We start from the raw sequence: 25,984 nt of genomic DNA, 5'->3' as shown, positions 1-25,984 counted from the left end.
TCAAGTTGTTGTTAGGGGTTATCCGTCAGTTCTGACCCATAACGATCATACTATTCACAACAGTAGGAAACACTGCACGGTCCTGCACCATCCTTACCGCTTCCTGCGCCAGAGCCCATTGCTGCAGCCACCGCGTCAGTATATCTCATTGAAAACCTTCCTCTTGTGTGCTGCCCTTGCATTTCACCAAGCATGACGCTCCCTCCTGGCCCTTGTCTCTCCTAACAATGTGTCCAAAGTACGTCGGATGAGGTCTCACCATCCATGCCTCGAAGGAGCACTCTAGCTGTACTTCTTCCAAGGCCGACGTTGGTCTGTCCTTTTAGCAGTCCATTTACATTCAATATTCTCCAGCGCCACAATTCAGAAACATCAATTCTTCTGTCTGGTAAGTGTCCAACTTTCACATTCATATGAAGCAATGGGAAAATACTTATGGCTTGGGTCTGGTGCATCTCAGCCCTAAAAGCAACATCCTTGTTTTCCAATACTCCAAAGAGGTTTTGTGCAGCAAATTTGCCCAATTAAAAAATGTTTAAGCGCCTTTTCAGCCCTTGATTAGCCGTTAAGGAAACCCCAGTGCCTGCGAGGCTGCCTTTTTTCCAGGCGGCCGGGAAGATGGCAGACATTCAGACTGAGCGTGCAGACCAAACACAGCCAGCCCTCTTCCAGAACAAGAAGAGGGCCCTGGTGGGGGAAACTGGCAAGAAGAAGCTTCCCCATCACTACAACATTGGCCTGGGCTTCCAGATGCCCAAGCAGGCCAGGGAGGGCACCTGCATTGACAAGAAATGCCCCTTCACCGGCAACGTCTCTATCGGAGGGTGGATTCTGTCTGGAGTGGTGACCAAGATGGATATGCAGAGAGGACCACCGTCATCCGCCGAGACCACCTGCAAGCACAGCCGCTTTGAGAGGCGCCACAAGAACGTGTCTGTGCACCTGCCCCCTGCTTCAGGGATGTCCCGATCGACGACATCGTCACCGTGGGCGTGTGCCAGCCCCTGAGCAGGACAGTGTGCTTCAATGTGCCCAAGGTCAACAAGGCTGCGGGCACCAAGAAGCAGTTTCAGAAGTGCTGAGCCGTCTGCCTCCCAGTGAAATAAAGTTATTTTTGGTCCCACTCAAAAAATAATAATAATAAATTAAGCGTTCTCCCCTATCATCTCATTTATTTTACGATGGAACATTCCAGAATGTCAGGTTTTAAGTTCAATGAGAAGAAAGTTTTATGTGGCCAGGATGTTGATCACGACTCCTTAGTTTTATGACCACAAATTAAGTCATGTGTTTAGGCCAACCTTGAATATTGTACTTCCAAGGGTTCATATACATGCGATTTTTCACTCTGTCCAGATGCATCTAGTAAACAACCCCCTCACTTTAATTTATACACTTGTAATTTATACACTGCTGGTTCTCTAGTTTATAAACAGCACCATTAACTCAAACAGAGAATTTAGTTTTTAAAATTTTTTTAATTGAAAAGTGACTATACTCAAGGTATTGTGCTTCTGAAGCCCTCTGCCTTTCATAGGTTAACGAAATGGCAGTCTCTTCACCAACCAACTGAGGTGGCATCAGTAAAATCATTAGGTGTTCAAGCCGAAACCCAGAATTTTGATTTCTTTTCTCTTTCTCACTTGCTACATCCAAACAATTAGCAAAGGCAAGAATCTTCTGAGCTAAATATTTCTCAACTATTTGTCATTTTCTTTTAAGACCATTAACATATGTCCCTCCATAAGTTGGCCTTTGAACATGTTGCAAGTTTTATGTATATACATTGTGTTCAATTCAATGAGAATATATTTAATTTCAAAAAGCATATAATGATATTCTACATAGCATTGGTTTTATTATACAGTTTTCTCTGAAAGTCTAAGAAGTCGCAAACTCAATTTCCCTATCTTCTTCCCGCTAATATCATCTGTATTTCTCCACCCATCATATAAAATGTCAATTCTAAAACACAACACACAAACCTCAACCATAAAGATTCCTACTCATATAGGATTTCTCTGTCACTCTGTCTTCTCCAATATTAGGCTACATTACAAGAATATCTCCAAGGGGAAGAAGGTGCCATTTTATAATTCTTAGATACTTAGCATGAATTTAAAATAAATTCAAATACGATTTGAAATCAATACATATTTAACTGGATTATCCCCCCAAAATCAATGCCCCTGACTAGATACCAACGTACGGCGAGTCCATGCGTTTCAGAGTATGACAGTCCTTCTTGACTATGCTCTTTATGAAATTTATTGCTATTTTTTTCTTTTGTGCCACTGAGTTCAAATCAACAAACTTTAAATTGGTAGATAACATCAAATCATTTATCCCCTTGATGGACCTGAACTTGTAATACTAGTTGCAGAATCATTTCTTAATTAAATTCTGAATAAATTGAAGGGCCTGACTGTATTACTAGTTGCTGAATTATTTTGTAAATTAAATTAAGTTCCTTATGCAGAATTCTCAATGGAAAAAATAATTGACCAAATACAGTAAAATAATCTTTTAAGTGCTGTGCAATATTATTCATTATCCCCAAACTCCATTCCTAGCTGAACTATCGTACAACAACAATCCACCAACTGCCGTCGAGTCTGCTCCAAAGCACAGGGGCTTGGTGTTTCCCGAGGAAGTAAGTCTGTAGAGGAGCTTATAGTCTCAGCTTTTCTCCCTTGGACAGACTAGTGGGTTTCAACCGCTGACCTTGTGATATAATAAATATGCTCAGAAAAGGAAAAATCACACACACAAAACCATGTGAGTACTTTGTATGCCCCATCCCGCTCCCCTCAAAAAGGCACCACATAAAGCAATCCCATTACTGTGAAGTAGATTGCGACTCAGCAACCGGATACCACACTTAATTCCACCCATCACTATGCAGTCAATTCCAACTCACAGCAGCATTACACAGGCGTGGAAACTGTAAAACTTAAGAGCGCAGGTAGCTTTACCTTTCTTTGCAGGAGAGCTTGTGGGGTTGAACTATCAACCTTAGAGTCAGTCCAATGCCTAAAGAACTCTGTAGGAGCCTTTGAGTGGAGGTATTATTAAAGAATGTGTTTCAGAAAGTAGGAATGAAATTTAAAGAGAAGGATCTGTGCTAAAATAATCTGAGAACAGAGACAGTGGTAAACCTATGAGAAAAATCCAAACGGCATTATCGGGATAAATCATACAATAATAATAATATATCATGTGGTCAAATATGGTAGAATTAAAATACCTGGCATAGTAGGAGGTGACAAAGGGTTATATAATAAGATTTAAACCATTCCACTTTTGTGGTAGGGATTTCAATTAACAGTGTATTTTGTTAAAAATTTAACGGCAACAAGCAGAGGTAAAAAAGTAGAACATATATCTTCTAGGTCAGCAAAGGTAGTACAAAATTATGGGAAAAGGCTCAATTAGCTCAAGGAAAGGAAGAATAAAACTAATTGTAGTATATTGGTAATTATAAAACTTACATGTTTGGAAAAATCCCTAAATTATCAATAAATTGGTTTCAGATGTTTAAAGACAAATAACTTGATACTGGGAAAATAGCATAAATGTAATTTTGTATCAGTTTTCCGAAAAGCACTAAGGTCAAGGTATGCCAATGATTTGGGAATTTACTATCTGGGAATTTACGATCCTAAAGGAATAGACAAAAGGGCAATCAAAGAAATATATGCGCCCTCTGACTCACAAAGCACGCACATAAAGTGCAATATTCAAAATACATGAATATCAATGTAGCATTCAAGGGTTTGAATGTTTATATTATACTGAAATAAGAAAAATATTGATGTTCACCAAACGCTATATGTAACAATATCCTGAGTTCATAAAATCCAATATTCTTTTATTAGTACAGAGGAAAGAGATGAACAAAAATTTCCAAAAGTCAATTTTGCATATTGGAACTCCTGGCTATCCAACATTATCCCTCAATATACTTTTCAATGTTTATGACCATGACAATGCATTATTTTAAAATAAAAGATTAATATGATATTATAAAGAGGAATGCTTCACACACCATATCCAGTGTGAACTATAAGGAGAAGATGAATACATTTGCATATTTCTTTAAAGTTTTCCAAGTATGAAGACGTCATTATCATCAACCCCTTACCACAGATATGGAAACTGGTTACAAAGATTTGCAATATCCCGGAAGAGAAGACTGATTTGTGCTTCTTTTAAAGATTCTGGGTTTTCTGTGCTAGTTTCTAAAAATGTGTTTAGCATAGGCTGATATGTACATTTGTGAGCAAATATCTCTCAAGACCCTCTATATTCATAAGACCGGTTCAGATTCGTGAGATGCAAAATGTGAGCATCTCAATTTCAGACCAAAGATTTCTGCTCTATCTCTACAAGCAAGCAATTAAAACCTCCAACCGTTTTCTCAATGAGTTAGAACTGACTTTAAGGCATTGACCAACACTCCGCATATAAATCTCTCTTGGGAAAGAGGAACATTCTCATGATATTTACACTGCATTTTCTTGGACATTTCCCAACAGTATGAGGAAACTTTCGGTAAGCACACAATGAAGGTTTGGAGTGATCATTATTTATGTTTATTTCAAGAAAGAAGGAAGGGAGAATAAAAGTAGCCAGCTCTGGGGCCACATCTTCATTTTGAATGAAACTTCTCAGCTACCTGCAGTAGCCAGCATGTCTCTGGCCCTGCTCTCCATACTCTGCCTCATTGTTCAAACCCAAGGTAAGCTTTAAGATCTTTGGTATAGAGGACGACAGTTTATGTAAAATCCAAGTACTGTCATTTATTTTATAAAGTATCCTAATGAACTATTTACAGATCATAGAAATGTGCGGAAGGAGTGTGAAAACAAACAAAAACAAAAACATATCCTCCTGACCCAATGGTCACCGCAGTTTGCATTTGGGACTGTTGTCTGTCTAAAAGAGTAAACTAAATATAGAAAACTGACTGTGTGAGTTAATAACCTTTTAATAGCCTAGATAAAACATGCATTCTAAAACCCTTCAAAATGTTTCAAATTACTTTATATTTTAACAAATAGAATTTTATATCTGTATTTTTCCCAAGTGTATAAACCAATGTTCTTTCTTTCTTTCTCTTTTAATTTCAAGGGGAAAAAAAGTCATGTTTTCAGGCTTTTAAAATATCTCAATCTTGGGATATTTATCTAAGGAAGATTCTCATATGTGGCATTGCAAGGTCTAAATGGAATTATCTATCTAAAAGATAAATAACTTCTTTTTAATTTAAGGCTAATGTTTACTGATAGCTGAATCAATTTGCTAATATCATAAATCCCTTATGAAAAAATAAGCGAAGTGCATTGATTGTAGCATTGTAAATGATTTTGCTAAAATGAAATGTTGTAACCCTACAGGTTTCCACAGATAAAAAAGTGAGTAAAGACCACAGCTAGGGAATCCCTGCTTGTAGGTTTAATTTCATTTTCTCAAGAGCTTTTAAAAGTCCTCTTAAACATTAGTGAAGATATCTCTAAAATGGTATCTCCCATTTGATGATGCTACTATATGTAATATTTTATTTTCTACAACACACAACCTAAAGTGACACCCTAGAACTAACTTTCAGACAAGAAATTAAGTCAACTTATTTATGAAAACCCTTTAAATATGTCCAATGTCATCTTAAGTAGTGTTTAAATGCTTTGATATTTTTACCGCCATGGGGAGACAATTATTTGTCTAAAGACATGATGTAATCAGAGGCTATACGAAGGTTTATGGAAGGCAAAGGTAAGGTGGTGATAATCTGTCCCATGTGGAAGACTTTTGAAATGAAATAATCTTTGATTATAGACATAGCTTCAATATTAAGTGAAAGAAAAAGTTAATTGACCAGCTGAGCAGCAATGCATGTGTTTCTCAGAATGAAGCCAGGGTAGTATTTATGAGAATTAATTGTACCACAGAACCGTTTCTCACCAGATAGAGGAGTAGAGTGGTTTTATGAGACTTGGCGGGGGGAGGGGGGTGGAGAAAAAGGCAATAGTATTTTTATTCTTGTTAGTTCTCACAGAGCCCTCTCAGAAGCTATTGGTACATTACTTGACAGATAGAACTTATTATTATTGCCCCTTAATATTCTTCTCAAAAATAACTGAGGTTGTTCTGATTTTGATGAAATTATGAATTCCAGAGGAACCAAGGTAACCAGAATCTGGTACTCACTAGGAGTTGGATGCCCTCAGCCATCTCAATGGCCTTCTTGTTGTTTGATTTTGTTCCCCTGAAACTTTCTTGCCTATAGCTTGCCTTGAGAGTCTAAATAGAAAATCTTCTCTCAAGGCAAAAACAGTGAGTTATTTTTGACTACTCTTTCTCTATCAAATACCCTACAAATACTGTTGATTCCACTTTCAACGTATGTCCAGAAAGAAGTTGACTGTCTTTCACTGCTTCCATTGATACCACCAGGCCTTTCTCGTGGGTTTTCATCATGTCCTCTTAGCAGCAGGTCGTTCCTCACTCAGTATGCCAATCAAGTATCACACTCTTTTTCTCACTGATTTGCCTACAAGATTTTGTATTTCAAAGAAATATTTTTGTACCCTTTTTTTGGAGGAATTTTTTTTTCAAGTATCCAGGAGCAAGTACAGGAAAAAGTCTTAAATAATTGCAAGGTGAGTTTTTCCTAAGAGCATCAGGAGAGAAGTAACGGGTGATACCACTGAGGCGTAAAGACCCTGAAAGGGAATGATGAAATCTCTGAAGACAAACCAAACCAAAGCCAAACACACTGTGACCAAGTGGATTCTGACTCAGAGCCATCCCGTAAAGCAGAGTTTGGAGAAGAAACTATAAAGGGGAGAGGCTGGGTTCCCAAATTCCAAAGTCATTGCTATCGAGTCCATGCCAACTCACAGGGACCCTAGAGGACAGTATAGAACAACACCCCTGTAGGTTTCTGAGACTGTAACTCTTTATAAGACCGTTTCAGCTTTCTTCTTCAGAGCATTGGGATTGGGATTCCATTGGGATCGCATCTTCTGGTCTCAAACTGCTGACCTTCTAGTGAGAAGCCCAATGCATAACCCACTATGGCACCAGGGCTCCTATTAGAACTGGGTTATACAGACCAAAATCCAGGGCCTCACAACCTCTGCACTAATCCAAGACGGGCTCTGCCAGACCTGAAGGTCCAGAGCTCACATTTCCTGAGAACGTCTCAGGACTTGCTCTGTCATCTTCACATCTTGCCAGAATTGGGGATTCCGAGAAAAAAACAGTTCTTTTTCATTAAAGTTTAAGTTGATGCTGAATTTGTTTTTGAGTTTTGTTCTATAAATTGGAATTCAGTCTCCATGTCCCTTTAACAACAGCAAACTAACATAGAACCATTTTTAAATGCCCCTTTTCAATAACATTTCTCTTACTCTAGCAATCACCAAAAAGGAAACAACAAAATTAAAGCTCTATGAAGTGGTTCGTCCTCAGAAACTACACATTTTACACAAAAGGGAACTAACGGACGAGCAGATAGAGGATCATGGCAAACAGGTGAGCGCTGTGATTGACAATTGTAAGTTTTACAATCATCTGAAGACACAAGAAGTTCCTCTAAAAAAGTGACATCACAAACAACAACTAAGCATTAAATCTATGAGCCCATGGATCTTCTCCCCTTTGGCCAGTGGTACTCAGAATGGTACTGTAGGAAAGTAGCAAACAGGGAGTAAACCCTTCACTTGATCAGCAGGAGCAGACTTCTTGGACATTCCCCCACATTGATGAAAGTAAAAATCAAAAAGGCTCACAGGATGGGAAGGCATTTCTCTAAGAAGTATTGTTCCTTGCCGAACTCATCAAAATCCCTAGCCATGCCACCCATAAATTATCTTTTTTTAAATTTGTAACTATTATCTGAAACAGACAATAGTTCAGCATTATCTCAATACTTCAACATTATCTCATAAGATTTTTCAACACCATTAAGAATATTTTTATCTATTGTTTCATTATGAATTATATCATTGCAAATATTTCCATGTTGTCATTTTTCACCTTCAGATGAAAATATTTCCAGCTTTTTTTCTTTAGCATTGTGTGTTTGGTCTCAGAATAAAGAAAATACATCTTATTTTTATTCCATTAGAAATCCATTATGGTATATTATGATAAGACTTTGTCTCTTGCATATAAGATTAGTTTAATCTTTAAGTGTTTAATAAAAAATAATGACATTTTTAGAAGTGCATTTTGATTTACATTATAAATTTCATTCTGTAGGTTTTTACAGACATAAGAGAATGAATGGTATGGTCTTCCATGCATTTGTATAATTGGTCCCATCTAGTATTTTATTATTAGACCATAATCATTCAGGAAGACCCAGAAACATTAAGTGTTAATTCAATCATGCCATTAAATATTTTTTAGGAAGGATACGAGCCGGAAGTCCAATATCAGTTTACATTAAATGGAGAAGAACTCATTCTTCACCTGCAAAAAACAAAGTAAGTTACATCGTCTGATAATGTAATCATCACTGGACTCCACTACGAAGATGTGGACAAACCAATCATCTTGGGATTCTTGTCAACATGGTTGGAGCTAGACACACAAAGCATATTGAATTTTCAATGTTATGATGCATGGTTTGTGTAATGCGATCTAAGAAGGTTGGTTCTTCCCTAATAAATTGTATGCAAGTTTAAAACTACGAGCTCTTAATAGAAATATTTTCCTTTCTTATAACTCCTTGGAATTGTCTACTGTGGTAAGGGAAAAAAATCAAACATTTAATGTACTTTTCCTTTATTTGTATAAAAACCCATGCAAAAGGTGAATATGGGATGCAAAGACTTTGGGGTGCATATTACCAGGTCAGGCTCCATCAACTCTAATAGTACTCAATCAGCTTCTCCCTGAAAGCCGTAGTCCTTTCTGTATATTTGTCACCCAGGACTGTTCATTGATTCTGTGAAGGATATGCCCTGGTTGCAAGAGGATCTCAAATCAACTCGTTTGAAAAAAAGAAAAGGAAGTAAAACCTGTAAAGTAGCTGAGGCTATGGATAGCCTCATATTTAACATTCATATATGCAATGCTTTAAATTGGTTCTGCACGAGAGTTCCACTATTGGAATAAAGATGATGGGCCAGAATTGCAACTGTTTCTCATTATAGACATTAATCCAAAAATCGACCTTTATTACCAACGTGCATGTATAATGCTGCTTTCTCCTTTCTACAGGCATCTGTTGAGACCAGACTACGCGGAAACATATTACTCACCAAGAGGAGAGGAGACCGCCACGACCCCTCAGAACATGGTAGAGTCTAAGTGTCTTTGAGATTTTTCCCCCTAATGTCTTACTGTATAAGATTCATAGGTCCATGGAAAACTTGAAAACAACACACAATAGCATCACCTGAAAGCAAAGGACTACAAAGACAGCCAATGAAACCAGGATCTACTTTGAAAGTAGAAGTAGGAGGCGTCTAAGTAATGTGTTTCCACAAGCCACCAAAAGCCTACCTTCTCCTGGTTCATTATATTGATCATTGGAAATACTGTCCACAAGAAAAAGGATTATTTCACTAATATGTTAATACACAACAGCACTGAAATTCAGCCCTTAGAAAAAGATTATCATTAAATTAATTCTGACTCACAGTGACTCCAAAGAACAGAGGTGACCTGCCTCCAGGCTCTCCCAGGCTGCCATTGCTTGGGCTATCGGAGACCCCTGTGGGTTCAAAACCCCAGCCATTGGGTGTGTAGCTAATTGTCTAACCACTGTGACAGCAGGGTCCTTTCAGGGTCAACACAGGGAGCTAAATTCTTGAAAGCTTACATCCAAACCCGAGATATTTCTAGGATACCGTAAGTCCCCCCAAACTTGGCTACTTTGCTGCTACCGCTTCCATTTTCCATAGGAGTCACCATCCCCACACCTCCCCTCACCCCTTAGTCCACGTTAGCTTCCCAAAGACAAGCTCAGCCACCAAATACAGAGATTCCAGAAAACTTTGAGGTTTGCACTGTTTTTTGTTTTCTGAAACTGGTAAGGACACAGTCATTCTTGGAAGAACTTCGCTAACTATTGCAGATGGCAGTTCTGACCACAAGTATGATGATGATAATAAAAGAATCTTAAACAGTTTTCCTTTTCTCCTCGTCCAGGAACACTGTTTTTATGGAGGGCATATCCAAAATGAAAAAGGCTCTGTTGCCAGCATCAATGCTTGTGATGGGCTGAGGTGAGAGACACCTTACAAACTGTTTGGTTGTTAAAAAAAAACGTTTTGTTGTTATGCAGAATTAAGTATTTCTGAATCTATTGTATTCCTGTTGTGATAAAATTTGACCCTCACCAGGATGCCAAATACCCGGGGTCATTTTGTAAAACCTCACCCTTAGGCTCATTTCCTAACCCGCTGCCGTAGCCAAAGACAGTCCCACCCTTTTGAGCAACCGATTTGAAGGCATTGCATCCATGCCCATGATCGCCGGTCCCATTCCGTGACACCACATGCTTTATGTTTTTAGAACATCTACCCTGCAATAATCCCAAATGAACTTCATGTATGCGGCGTGCATGTGTATGTATGTCTGTGTGTATAGTGCTGTTCATGAAAACTAATCCTTGACGCGTAAGGGAAATTTTGGAAAATAAAGAAAAGGAACAAACAGGAAAATAACAACCCCCCAAAATGTTTGTCTCTGTAAAGATACCGTCTCAGAAACCCACGATGGAGGGGTGGGAGCAGTTCTACCCTGTCCTAGAAGGTCAAGAGGGGTCAGAATGGACTCAATGCCAATGAGTTTGGTTTGTGGTTTTATGAATTTATGGGTTTGATTACTCTGGATAGCATATCAGCATTACAGTAGTCTTTAATGCATTTAAAATTATTTAAATATGAAGCAAAATATATGTAAGTATTCTTTCAACATGGCACATGTGTAACATGATTCCATACGCTTTCCCCAAATCATAACATACCTTCATAGAGGCCACGTTCAATGACTAGCTGGCATTATGATATTCCATTATATGGACTGATTCTATATCAATTATCTAATCTGAAAGAGGAGTTCTTTAACTTACAACTTCCTCTCTGTTTTACTGGTTGACCTGATAAGCATTCCACCCCCCTCTGGAGCTATCGGTACCTACAATGTTCCCTATTACATTTGCTGGATCTTGCAAGATAGATTTTTTGAATGAGGGAATATGTTACAGGAAAACATTTGCTTAGCTCATAATATAAAGCTAATATAATGTCACCTCAGTAATTCTTCTTTATAGTTCTTTCGGAAAGTAAGACAGACGTCAGTTTACTCTTTTATTTAGTACTTAAGTTAGCAAAGATTAGCTAAAAGGCCGATGACTGGTCAGGTTAGATGACTCTGAATGGTAGGGATCCCTGAGATATTAATGTCTCTGTTTTACAGGGGGTACTTCACACATCAGGATCAGAGATACATGATAAAGCCTCTGAAGAGCACAGACCAGGAAGAACATGCTATCTTCATAGATAACCAGGAAGACTTTGATCCAGCTCATCGCACATGTGGTGTGAGGAACGTTGGAAGGAAACGAGGCCTAACCCGAACCCCCAGGTCACTCAATAGCTCAGAAGTGAGTACAGTTTCTTTATATCATCATTTATTTAAATGATCTCAAAATGTTAATGGGATACTGCTAAAGTTTGTAGTGACTGGTATATGTGAAGCCAGCAATTGCTTTACTTTTTCTTTGATTTTCCTTCAAAGTGATATATATCCTTTATTTTAAGCTTTTGCATGTTTCAGGGTGAAAATATTTATTAACCATATTTTTTTAACTCTTTGCAAAGCAAGAGGACTTTCTCAAGGCTGAGAAATACATTGATCTCTTCTTGGTGCTGGATAATGCCTTTGTGAGTATGAATATATGCGAGCTCTTTGCTAAGCCTTTGTGAACATGAACGGTGCACACACTCCTGGGCCATTCAGTCCACTCTTACGTTCTCTTATTCAAAGAAAGTAAACAACTATTTCAGTTAACAAAACAGAGCTTAGCTACCTGCATTTCTCTAGTCTATCTGGGGACCAGCAATGAGGTTCACTCATCATTCTCCTTCATTCCTCTCCCCCGCCATCGAGTCAATTCCCACTCATTGCAGCCACAGACAGGACAGGATTTCCAAGGAGTTCCGTTTTCACAGAGCCACCCAGTCTCATTTTCCTAACCTGCTTAGCTTCCGAGATCCAGTCTCACTTTCTCCCACACAATGGTGGCTGACATCTATATAATCACTGGCCATTTAAATCAACAACAAAATGGTAACAAATGAATATTTTTAAAGTTTTTCAAAATTCTCACTCTATTATGTAACTACAAACACAGCAATGTAACCTAACAACAATTGCAAGGCTGGCCCAGGACTGGACAGTGTTACGTTGTGCTAAAGGTAGGACCGATGTAAGTTAGCACAACGTGACTGCGCCTAATATCAGCCACTCAGAGAAAACGTTCTGAAGTCAGTGTTCTTACCTGGCAAATGTTGCATGTTTAGTCAAATTTTAATAATACAGATTGGTGTAACTATGATACAGATATGCATTCTATTTATTGATGATAAAAATAATAAAATCTATATCATTTTTTCTCTTTCTGAAAAAAAATCACATATTTGAAATAAAAGGTACAGAACAGAATCTCACATAAGGAAGGCTTCAGAATGAACAGATATATTTAATGATATTAAAATGTTTCCTTACGATGTGAACTTCTATAGCCTATCACCTTTCTCATATTAATCTGGGATTCTAACTATACTTTGCTTTTTTTACAGTATAATATATATAATGGAAATCTAACTTTAATAAGGAGTTTTGTATTTGATGTGATGAACCTTCTCAATGTGGTAAGCTATCTGTCGTGTATACTTTGTTTCACCATAGGAGTTGGGGTCTTCCCTGTAATTCTACCAAGTAAGGGGTTTGTGGAGTCCCATTGTGGAGTTACAAGTTTAACACCAATGTAAAGTCACATCTCTTGCAACCAAGGCATCCAACCCATGTTCAAAACGGGATTTCTTTATGCACTATTTGTAATCACCAAAAGGCCCCCTGGTAGTGAAGTGCTTCACTCCTTAGCTGCTAACCAAAAATCAGTGGATGAAATCTAGCCGCCACTTCATGGGAAAAAGATGGGGCAGTCCTGGAAATCCTCCGGGGTTCTACTCGGTCCCATAGAGTTGGTATGGATTGAAGCAGATGTGAAAGCAGTAGGGTTCGTGGCCAACAAAAGAGCTAACACGCTAAAAGTATCCCTAACATGCATACAGAAAAAATATTCTTTTCACAGATTTATAGCACCATCGATGTTAAAGTGTCTTTGGTAGGTCTGGAAATCTGGTCTGACGCTGACAAGATAAAAGTGGTACCCAATGCAGGAACTACATTTAACAATTTCCTGAAATGGCATCGTTCTAACCTGGCGAGAAAGAAGATCCATGACCACAGTCAGCTCCTGAGGTGAGCACATGCTTTCTAGGAGCGACTTTACATAAGCGTCATGATAGCGATCCTGAAGGTTTGGCCGCAGGGATTTCTGTTCTCTGTCAGAAGGTAATCTCCGGGATTATGTTCTCAGCCAGTTTCAGAGAGCCTAAAGTTCAAGCATTCTACTATTAGAGTCACTTGTAAGATTAGGAAAGGCAGGTAATAGATTTTTAATTAAAAACATGTAATTAGAGGGGAATCAAGCGTCTGGATTCATTATAATGTTGTGGAACAGCAAAAACTTTCCTTGGGAGTTACTGGGTATATGAACTATTTTTCAGATTACTGCACCAACCACAAAAGCTAGAGAAGAAGAAGTTGAAGCCTTAGACCAATATTTTGAGTCTGAAATGTATCAGACATGTAATTGAGATGCATTGATGATTGTTTGTAACACAAAAGTGGAAACCAAGAGAAGGAACACCAGTCGGGAAATGAAATCTTAGTGATTTAAGCAAAAGTGGGGATTGCCTGACAGGATTTTGCAAGACCAATGACTGTTCATAGCAGATATCATTTTTCAATAACACCAACAATGAATACCCACCAGGACGTTTCCAGAGGGAATACACAGAAATCAAACTGACTCCAACTGTGGGATGAAATGATGGAGAAGCTCATCTAAGTAGCTAATGCCAGACCATGGTCTGACTGTGGAACAGACAGCTATTGCTCCCATATAAGTTCAGGTAGGAGCTGAAATTTTTTCAAAGTTTATGAGACCAAAATCCAACTTTGAGGATATTCCATCTAAATTTTGAGCATATTTGCTGCATTGAACACTAATGATAGAAGACCTGACGAGCTGTGGGAGGACATCAAGAACATCCCACACGAAGAAAGCCAAAGGCCATTAAAGATGGGAAAGAAGATCAGTAAAGTGAAATGTGCAGCGACCGAGACTTACAAAACCAGAAAGGAAAAATATGGTTAGCATCTCTTAAAATGAAAAAAAATTCAAGCCGCAAGTTTCCATATTGATAAATGCTGTGGACAAATATTGAACAATGCTGAAAGGAGAAAAAGAAGATAGAATACACAGAATCACTGCACCCAAAAGAAGTAGTCAACCTTCTACCATTTCTCCCTCCGCCCCTGCCATGGAGTCAATGCTGTCTCACAATCACCCCTGGTTTCTGTGACTGTAACTGCTTAAGGGAGTAGAAAGCCAGGTCTTTCTCTTGAGGAGCTGCTGCTGGTTTCAAAATGCTGACCTTGTAGATTGCATCTCAACACACAACCACTGCACCACCAGGGGTCCATTTCAGGAGGTAGCAGATGAGCAAGAACCAATGGTACTGAAGTTCAAGCTGCACTGAAAGCCTTAGCCAAACCAAGACTCCAAGAATGGATGGAATGTCAATGGAAATGTTTCAAGAAGCGAATGGAGCACTGGAAGCACTTATTTATTTAGGCCAGGAAGATAGCTATTTGGCCAACTAACTGGATGAGATCAATTTTTATACCCATTCCAAAGAAAAGTGACCCAATAGAATGCTTAAATTATAGAACAAAATCAACTATGCAAGTAAAATTTTGACGAAAATCATCCAACCACAATTGCAGTAGTCCATTGACAGGGAGCTGTCACAAGTTCAGACTGGAATCAGAAGTGGACTTAGAACAAGGAGTCGCAATCTGACATCAGATGGATCTTGTTTGAAAGCAGAAAGTACCAGAAGTATATTTACCTTTGTTTTATGATCATGCAGTCAATTGACTTGACTCTGGATCATAAATAATTATGAATAGGCTTGAGAATGGAAATTCCTGAACACTTAATTGTGCTCATGCAGAACTTGTACGTGGATCAAGAGGCAGAGTGGGCACAGAATATGGGAAAGTTTTTATTCTACTTATTCCGTGTGTATGCGGAACAAATCCTCAGAGAAGCTGGCTTGTATGAAGAAGAATTTGACATCAGGATTGGAGGAAGGCTTATTAATCACCTGTGATGTGCCGATGACCCAACCTGGCTTGCTGAAGCCGAGGAAGACTGGAAGCACTTGCTGATGAAGATCAAGGATTGAAGCTTTCATTATGGGATACAACTCAAGGTAAAGAATACCAAAATGCTCACTACTGAAACAATAGGTAACATCTTGCTTGACTACATAATCAATGCTCCTGGAAGCGGCAGTCAGGGCATCAAATGACCCATCGCACTGGGCACATCTGCTACACAGACCTCTTCAATGCCTTGAAAAGCCAGGGTATTACTTTGAGGACTAAGATGAACCTGACCCAAGCCATGGTATTTTCAATTGTCTTCTGTGCATGAGAAAGTTGGACATTGAATAAAGAAAACCAAAGAAGACTTGATGTGTTTGAGTGACGGTGCTGGGGAAGATGTTGAAAGTACCATGGACTGTCAAAAGAACAAATAAATCTGTCTTCGAAGAAGTCCAGCCAGAATGCGGGTAATGCTTTACCTCATGTACTTTGGACATGTTATCAGAACAGACCAGTCCTTGGCAAGGCCATCATGCTTAGTAAAGTGGAGGGGCAGTGAAGAAGAGGAAGACTCTCCGAAGATGATGGGCATGGTGGCTGGTACCGTGAGCTCGCACGTAGCCGTTGTGAGGCGGGTGCGGGGCTGGGCAGTGTTTCTGTTGCAGAAAGGTTGCTGTGAGTCCGAGCCGACTGGTTGGCATCTGACAGCCACAGTGAATGTCAGAAAGGTGAGGATAGTATGGGAATCTGTAACGTGATGGATGGGAGCCAGTGGTTGGTGGGAATTACTGGTTCTCAAAGGAGCCTGGTAGCACAGTGGCTACCAATTGGCTGACTAACTGAAAGGTTATTGATGAAACCAACAGATGTCCCTGGGGAGAAAGAGGACGGTATCACACCCAAAAAGGATTCTCAAGCCCAGAAACCACAGGGCAGTTCATAGACTTCATGGCAGGGAACTTGCTTTCTCTTCCTTCCTTCCTTCCGTCCTCCCTCCCTCCCTCCCTCCCTCCCTCCCTCCTTCCTTCCTTCCTTCCTTCCTTCCTTCCTTCCTTCCTTCCTTCCTTCCTTCCTTCTTTACTTCCTCCTTTTGAATGATTTGAAGACTCAAATTGTGACAGCATCTCTCTAATTTTCATACAGTGGGATTGCCTTCAGCAATCGGCGTGTAGGAATGGCAGCATCCAATTCCCTGTGCTCTGCATCTTCAGTAGCTGTTATTGAGGTTTGTGAATTTAGCAAGAGCCTTGGTTCTACATCTTCTATGGAAAGCAAGCATACTAGCTTATACAGAGGTAGTAGAATGAAGGCTTGCTAAATAAGTAAGTAAAGGTGTAATTGCGCTTCCAGGTAGATTGTTCCAGCAAATACTCCTTTTGTTTGGAAACACAGTATCTTTTTTCATTGCTCCTCCCAGAAGGCATCACTCTTCAGTTGGTGTTAGGAAGTAAAAGCTGTAAAATTGGGACAAAACGGGATCCACATGCCCTTTGGGGCCTGAGTTAACCATATAGTTCCCTGTCTGGATGAGCACAGTACAGACAGCTAAGGTGGACTGCAATTATCCTATGACCAGCTAACACAAGTGCCCTTGATATATTTTTGAAACCTATGCACCTATATTACATTCGATTGTACTATTTCCTATAAGGAATGCGATAAATTAATTTAACCATAGTGTAATGAGAAATTACTATCCATTGAGTTCAATAAATATTGTGGAAAACTGATTGGATTTGAAAGATGTCACCATTTTCAATGTTCATTCAACATTTTGCAATAAGACACAACTAAGAAAGGGCCCCAGTGACTCATTATCTTCCACCCTTAATACCATTTTCCCCTTTTCATTCTGCACATTGGCAATAATTAAGAAATGAATGACCAAAACAGAGAAGTAATGCACTTGTCCACTTTGTTCCAGGGTAAGAGAAAGAACAATGTGGCTCTTGTGGCAGTGATGTCACATGAGTTGGGCCATGTCCTTGGGATGCCTGATGTTCCATATAGCACCAAATGTCCTTCTGGAAGTTGTGTGATGAATCAGTATCTGAGGTGAGACTTTCCCACCCTAGAAAAATCACTGCCTAAGGACTCTAGATGCAGTCTGCCTGTCTTAGCTCGTTACGTTTCACTGAGGGTTCTGTAGCCCATTCATTGTGTTTTCCTGCTAGTAAGGTTTCATCTTTAAGACGTCCAGCGAAGACAACATAGGCTTATCACTATGCTGGCCATGTTATATTATCCTAAAAAATACATTTCAGAAATATTAACAAAATTAAGATTAGAACATAGTTACACATCCTCAGCAATTGCTGCATACTTATCAATTGTCCACTTCTGTCCTGGAGGCACAGGGGGAAATGTTGGACAGATAACCAAAAGGCTGCCTGTGTATTGGACCCACCAGCTGATTCCTGGGAGAAAGATGGGTCAGGCAGCTTCTGTACAGGTTTACAACCTCAGAACATATGGAGCAGTTCACCTCTGTCCTCTAGGGTCTGAAGGAGTCACATTGAACTCCATGCAGTGGAACTGAAATAACCTGAGTCACAGAGACATGTGCCACACTACCTTGTCCCTGAAGCACTCACTATTTAAAAGAGAAATGTGTCCACAACATCGATATACCTGCAATTATTTTCTCAAATTGGTCATAAGTCTCTTATTTCTCGCCACTCGGTGTTAAGATATATGGAAGATAGCAAACAATATAGCTCATCACCTTTGCCATTTATAACAGCACCGGATCCTTGGGGGGTTGAAATTCTTCCAGCTCTAAGACAGAATGTCTCAAACATACTTTTCTTCAAACTACGGTAGTATGCATGCGTGATTGCCCTCCACATAGAATAAAAGTGCTGTTGATATCAAAGTTGGCAGCTGCACTGAACCAAATAGTAAGTACAGCCAGAGAAGTCAGATTCTCATGTCCGTGTTGGATGCAAAAGCCATAACACTCTCTGTTATGCTCTTTCTCATTTTTTCTTCTGGATACAGTTCAAAGTTTCCGAAGGATTTCAGCACAACCAGTCGCTCACATTTTCAAAGGTACCTTTTATCTCAGAAACCGAAGTGCATCCTGAAAGCACCGCTTTCCAAAAACATACTAACGATGCCAGTGTGTGGGAACAAACTTCTGGAAGTGGGAGAAGATTGCGATTGTGGTTCTCCTAAGGTATGGAAATGTCTGAAGTTGAAAATATTTATTAGAGATGAACTAGAGCACAAGGAATATGCAGTCCCTCCCCCAACTCCTTTCTAAATTTCTTTTGACAATTCCGTCGAAAAATAAGATTGGTATCATAGTGAAAGAGTAAGTGTCCAATTGTCTTTTTGCTATTGATGTTGGTCATCTTTTAAAAGGCAGTTCTAGACTACTACGCAAACTACACAAAATCAAAATGATTATTTATTGGGCACTCAGAGGAGAAAATATGGTGCTCTCTTATCATTAGGTCAATGTGTAAACAAATCTGTAAATAAAATAGAGAAGGAGAAAACAAAACAATCAAAAAGATTTGTAAAGAATGGGTGGTTAAATTACCCATCTAAACAAATTCTTACAATTCTCTGAATATCTGAAAACTTAGATACCTTCAGAATGTCTCATGGAATTCTGGCTGCAATGCCATTATCAGGTTTCTACAAGAAATTATATTATCTTCACAATCTTTTTTTAATATTTTAAATGATAAACATGTGAGTTAGCAAAGAGTCTTCACAATTCAGGCACTCTACAACGCTTACACACACTACCCTATTTATTGTTAAAAATAAAGCTAAAAACTATGTACTGCTATCCCAATTTAGAAAAACTAAATCCAGAAACGTTAAGTAACTTCTTCCAAAAATACAAAGCTAATAATCAATGAAGCCAGTTGTCATCAGAGATTTAGCTATTACTTTAGACACCTACATGACAATGGGGAAGCCATATCACCTCTCTATGCCACAGTTTATTTATTCAGAAATTTAATTAGTTGCATTATATTAGAAGATGATTTAGAGTAACCATAAATTAAGAGTGAGATACAACTGCAGTGCATTTTAAATGCTTTATTATATTATAATTTCACTTGAGCTTGTTTCATCACTGAGTAGTTACTGATGTTTTCATATGGTATCTTGAGTAGAAGAATCCATCTACTCATACAACCCTAGGGAGATGTGGTTTTAGTAGGAGAGTGTCATGGAATCAGTGTGTGATCAGAATTAAATTAAACTACTACCTATAACATATGTAAGATATAATATTATTGAAGCATAATAGTTAGCTTCCTCATTGTTTAGACATTTGTTGATTTGTTTCTTAGGAAGATAAATAAAACCAGAAGGTTCAGGCTTATGAACAACTAAATTATTAAATTGGCTTTGCTTTCTTAATCAAGGAGTTATATACATCCTTATTTGCAGTACCCCTTATTAAATGATACAGTTTCTGATGACTCACATATGCCATTTTATTATTATTGTATATTATTTGTTTAGATATTGTCATATCATCACACTGATTTTATGATAGCAACTTTATAGTATACTTTAGTATCTTGAGTGCCAAGGGTCCTGATGGGCCTTTTATATAGAATTTGCATATCATATAGCATTTCTGGTGTTTATTCTTCCATATACTTTGGTTGTTATGTTTGTGCTATTGTGTGTTTGTTTGTTTTTGGTCAGTTTTCCCCTAAATGCAATATAGATTCTAAGTAAAATGCATTAAATTTGTATTTTAATTTTAAAGCTACTGGAATTTTCACAATATTATATTTGTATGAAAACAACAATGAAATTGTCCTGAAAATTTCTCAGGAAAGTTATAAAGTTACTTATGTGTTTACTATACCACATAAAATGTTGTCTTAAAGTATTTTTCTATTTTTAATTTTACCATTAGTATGTATGTATGTTCCTTATTATTTTATATTCCAATTACTATTGTTTTTATTTTGTTGATATTATTTTAAACAGCTATTTGTGTGTATGTGTGTGTGCTTGATGAGTTTGTACATGTGTTCTTGGTGAGTTTGTGTGTGTGAGAGTGCTTGATGTGTGTGAGTGTGTGTGTGAGTACTTGACGTGTTTGTGTGTGTGTATGTGTGCTTGGTGAGTTTATGTTAGAGTGACTAATGTGTGTGTGTGAGTGTGAATGTGTGTGATTACTTGGTGAGTATGTGTGTGTGTGAGTGCTTGACGTGTTTGTGTGTGTGCATGTGTGCTTGGTGAGTTTGTGTGTGTGAGAGTGCTTGATGTGTGTGTGAGTGTGAATGGGTGTGTGTTCTTGGTGAGTTTGTGTGTGAGAGTGTGTGTGTGAGTACTTGACATGTTTGTGTGTGTGCATGTGTGCTTGGTGAGTTTATGTTAGAGTGATTGATGTGTGTGTGTGAGTGTGTGTGATTACTTGGTGAGTGTGTGTGTGTGAGTGCTTGATGTATGTGTGAGAGAGTATGTATTTGTGTGTGAGTGCTTCGTGAGCTTGTATGTGTAAGAGTGGTTGGTGAATTTGTGTTCCTCTGTGTGCGTGTGTGTGTGTGCTTCGTCAATGGTGTGTGTGTGTGTGTGTGTGTGTGTGTTGGGCGGGCGGGGGCTGCATGCATACTTGGTGAGTTTGAGTGGGAGTGCTGCTGAGTTTGTGCATGGGAGTGCATGGTGGGTTTGCTTGTGAGAGAGTGCTTGCTGACTTCCCTTGTGAGACTGTGCTTGATGAGTTTGTGTGTGTGAGTGCTTGCTAACTTGTTTGTTTGTTTATCATTTTTATTGGGAACTCTTACAGATATAACATTCCTAGTTCAATCACATCAAAGAACATTGTACAATTGTTACCACAGTCAGTTTCAAAACAACTTCTTTCTTCCTGAACTCCTTGATATCAGCTCCTCTTTATCCCCCCTCTCCGCCCTCCCCCTCATGTAAACAGCTATTTTGTAGTGACTCACCTAATACATTTAGAGTTGACCCTCTGTTTTTTGTTCCACTTAGAGATTTGTATTATAAATAAATAGTACAAATATGGTTATACATTCCAATTATTATACCTTCATATATTCCAATTATTATACCTTCATGTATTCTTGGACTCATTGTATTTACTGAAATGTCCATAAATAGACAATAGATAATCCTTGTCTTATTCTTTATTTTATTGGACATATTTTTGCTACTGATTACATAGATTTTCTTTCTTTTGATGGTTTATTATTTTATCCTTAGTTTCCTTTATATACTTGAATAATTCAATAATGGCTAGTAAATTTTTATCAACTGAAAATTTTCAGGCATCCAGATATCAGTTCTTTCTTTAGCTTCTTACAGTGAATTGCATAACTTTATTTGGTAAAATTGAGCCAACTTTTAATTTTTAGTTTAAAAAGTAGTCATGGAGAGTTATATTGATAAACTGGTGTTTTATTCAAGTTTTATGTATAAACAGACAAGTAAGAGTTATTTCTCTATCTGTGTGTATGTGTCTAGGATCATTTCTAAATACCAAAATTGTATGGCCTTGGTAAAATAAACTGGAAAATTATAATACATTTACTAGTAATATATAAATATATTAATTTGTGTTATTTCATTGCAATTTTCTTCCTGAAGTCTGAAAAGTTAGTTTCTACTACTTACAATGTGTTTAGCCGATTGTTACTTTTCCTTTGTCATTTTCTTGGCATTGAAACATAATTTTTAAAGTGGGGTTTTATTGACATCTTGTATCAAATTTCTGTGAACTATGTCTGGGAGGAGAGTCATGCATAATTCAGCTCTATCATTCTGTATGTGATTTTAAGGAATGTGTTAATTCTTGCTGTGAGGCCCGGACCTGCAAATTAAAACCCGGAAACGACTGTGTGAGAGACACTATGACCAATATCGTGTAAGAGAGTTATTTTATTTTATTTATCAAATACTTCCTACTTTCATTTCATATTTGATAGAGATATGTTGATAAGATCTAGAATCCACTGAAGAAATAATAAATGTTATATTTTAAATGACTGTTAAAAAAGCCACCATATGAATCTCAGTAATTAGTGTTGTATATGCACAAAGGAGAGACAGTGGCCGCCGTGGTACCTGTGATCCTAGGACAGGAGCACTCTGCGCTACAATGTACAAAACAATGCTGCTAGGTTGTGATGAGATTAGTACAGATGAAGATTACTAATATATTATTAATGTTAATTTTTTAAACCCCAACCAATGAGTAAATGGCATTCTTGGTTAAGAGATGTTACCTGTAACATGTCATCTGTTATCTGTAAGGCAGTCCATTTTTGTCATAAAATTTTATTATTGAATTCTGTTTAATGAGGGGAAATTAAGATCTTACTTTTGTATGTTATGGAATTTTAAAGGCATTGGACTAGGGCAACTGATTTCTCTCAATAGACTACGTGTTTCAGTAAAAAAATTCTCTAAATCTAAAAATAAAGCAAAGAAGCAATAAAAAAAGACCGAAGAGGTTAAGCAGGAGATCTTCTCATTCTTCCCTCCTGAATATAGAATAGATTTGACCTATAGAACAGTATTATAGAGAGAATAAGTGTTTCAAACGCCAGCAACAGCCACTTGCACGGTAACGAACCAGCAAGGTCATGAATTGGGCACCGTCACGCGTTTACTTACAAAGCCCCTTTGAGCAGAGCCTGCAGGAACCACACGTCAATCCACTCTGCTGGCCTTCCTGGGATTTGTGGTCCTCCTCTTATTGTTGGCACAAAGACCAGAGCATAATGTCTCAGAGAGCAATCACCCAGGTATGTTGGTTGCTAAGAAAGATAGGTAGATGTGGCTACGGCGCCTGTCCAATCACTGGGCATGATAACCTGGGTTTAGACCTCACGAACATCAATTCTACTTGAATTCTGTCAATAACTAGACATGAGAATTTAAGTGGGGCAATTTAATTCATTCTCTCATCTGTAAAATTTAATTTTCACTATATTCCTCGCAGTAGGATGGTATCACTTGTTATTTAAATTCAATAAAATTTTGTGATCATATTACTTAGCACTTTACAATATATAATAATCAAACGCTCCTCCCTTTTTAAACAGAGAGTGAATCAAGAAGTCTACATTCATGGAGTTGCTATCCTGCCGAGCACGAATCTGAAATCTCAAAATAGATCAAGACCTTGTGTATTTTCACCTGTGTCATTAGATGTAGTTTGTTTTTCACTTATCCTTCTTCAAACAGTTAAATCAATGTAGTTAGAGAAGCCGCTTGTTTCTTTAAGGCCTGCTCTTCGGAAAATGGTAAGAGGATGCTGACAGGAACTCTTCTAAGTGTACTGATGAATTACCCAAGGCCAATCCAGAATTGGAAAATATACGTGACTTGTATTTTAAACCGTTTTTATTTTACTAGTATAGCTTATGGAAAAAATAACTACTCGATGACAGCAGAGTCTCTGTCTCATTTGTTATTCTTCAGTGCTCAGTCAGCCTTGCTTCTAGCCATGCACTACTTGATGCTGTATCAAGATTGAATAAAACAAGCATTTCTCCTTTGGTCATGTCTACTTCTTTGCCTGTTACATTCGCCATTACATATGGAATTCACTTTCAAGAAATCCAAATGATTTACATTGTAAAGCAACACTCACGAAGGTTTTATTCGTTTATTGATCTAATGACATGCGCCAGCTAGATCGACGTGCTGCAGTGTCAGTGCTGACTCACGCCGGCACATGAGTGTCAGAGTAGCACTGTGCTCCTGAGCATTTTCAGTGACTGAACTTTTGGAAGCACACCACCGGGCCTTTCCTCTAAGGCACTGGTGGGTACGCGTGACCCTCCAATCATTTCACTGTACAACTGAACAGGCTAACCATTTGTACCATCCTCAGATCCTTAATGAAAAAATGAACAAATCTAAAAAACCCCAAACCTACTGCCAATTCTGTCAATTCTGACTCAACTTTGTCGATTCTGACTCAAGACTGTATAGGGTTTCTAAATCTGTCAATATTTATGGGAACAGATGGTTTTATCTCTTTTCAGTGGAGCGGCTGGTAGGCCTGAACTGCCAACATTGTGGTTAACTGTCCAATGCTTACCAGACAGCACAACCAAGGAAAACCAACCTACCCAAGCCACTGCCAGCCAGCAAGCAGGTTCAGAATCATAGCTCCCCTAGTGAGTAGAAGTGTCTCTGGGTTTCTGAGGCTGTAAATCTTTACGAGAACAAATCACCTCTATTCATTAGAAAGTTTCTCCTTTGGTCATTGGACAATATTTCCTCATAATACAAAAATGAGAATTTAGGTGACTTATCTTTTAATACTCATGAGACAATTACTTGAGGCCACTTACCCCAGAAGAATGCATTTCTCTCGGTTTTCTTCTTCGGACATGTTTTTTCGATGGCTCCCAGGAATCCATGGTGGGGGGGTGGATTTCTCTCTTGCCCTGCAGGGTCACTGGCAGTGAGAGGGTGAGGCATATTTCCATAAAGCTTGTCGGCAAATAGACTTAAACCCATTTCTCAAGATCAAACTTGGAAACCATCAGGGCAGGAAGCTCAGTGCGCAGCTACTGGTTGTTTAGCCATCACTCCTCACTGTTATCTGCAGCTGGAGTGTTGTAGGCCTGGGACCTGACTTGATGAAATCTGCAATATCTCTTGGCCAAATGCAAATGTACAGCCACGTTTTCATTCAAGAAAGGAGGGTTTCAGGCACTGCAAGACACGTTCCCCCTGCAACTCATGTTCAGGTAAACGTTTCTCACAGAAAAAAATAGCTCAAAATACAAGGATTGCAATTCATAGTGTGCTACAAATAACACTTGCTGGCTCATGCGGACCAAGTGGCAAAATTTCAGGAAAATTGTTGATTGTTACACATAGATATTTACCAGAAGTTATCACAGAAATAGGCAAAAGCTATACATCAGGACTTGCTGTCTCATTTGATTTATTTTCATACTTAAAGCAGCGGCTGCAAAATGCTGATAATTTATAATAAACTTGGAAGTGTGTCTTATTTTCTTCAATATTGCAGGTTATAAGATCAACTCCTCAAACTCATTTGGGCTTCTTGATACTAACAGGGATAAATCCACAAAGGAAATAAAAATTAAAAACAGTAAGACTTGCCCCTAACATAGCATTTCCAGGAACAAACCTAATCAGGGATATAAAAGACATATTTTTAAAAACAATGTGTAAAACACTTAAAAACTAAAAGAAACCAAATAAGTTGACAGACTTCTGGCTCATGTATTGGTAGACATATTATTGTGAAAATTTAAGCAATATGTAGATATAATCAATACCGATTCAAAGCCCAACATTTTCCATTGAAAATGAAAAATTAATTGGCAGCTTTATATGGGAAAGGAAGAGGCTTCTACTGTCCTGTGCAATATTGAAGAAGAGCAAAGTAGAAGGCCTCATTCCAATGTTCATTGCAACATTATTTGCAATAAAACAAACAAACAAAAACCCAGATGTCCATCAATGGGTGAATGGATAAACACAATGTGGTATATAC

General features: G+C 38.3%; 1 protein-coding gene and 1 pseudogene across 1 annotated transcript; both read left to right on the top strand.

The window, feature by feature from the left end:
* Window positions 1–618: 618 nt before the first annotated feature.
* LOC142455463 (small ribosomal subunit protein uS17-like) lies at window positions 619–1,082 on the top strand (annotated as a pseudogene).
* Window positions 1,083–4,594: 3,512 nt separating this feature from the next.
* Window positions 4,595–23,978, top strand: ADAMDEC1 (ADAM like decysin 1). The gene is made up of 14 exons (XM_075555713.1): window positions 4,595–4,741; window positions 7,421–7,539; window positions 8,419–8,495; window positions 9,235–9,313; window positions 10,168–10,244; window positions 11,440–11,626; window positions 11,844–11,906; window positions 12,825–12,896; window positions 13,340–13,509; window positions 16,633–16,714; window positions 17,414–17,544; window positions 18,490–18,667; window positions 22,275–22,360; window positions 23,544–23,978. Exons 1-14 carry the CDS (start codon window positions 4,693–4,695, stop codon window positions 23,548–23,550), a joined length of 1,377 nt encoding a protein of 458 aa, XP_075411828.1. The 5' UTR covers window positions 4,595–4,692; the 3' UTR covers window positions 23,551–23,978.
* The last annotated feature ends 2,006 nt before the right edge of the window (window positions 23,979–25,984 follow it).

Source organism: Tenrec ecaudatus, chromosome 8 (assembly GCF_050624435.1).
Source record: "Tenrec ecaudatus isolate mTenEca1 chromosome 8, mTenEca1.hap1, whole genome shotgun sequence".
Lineage (NCBI taxonomy): Eukaryota > Metazoa > Chordata > Mammalia > Afrosoricida > Tenrecidae > Tenrec > Tenrec ecaudatus.
Note: the sequence above shows the minus strand (reverse complement) of the source record. Positions and strands in the feature narration are given on the sequence as shown.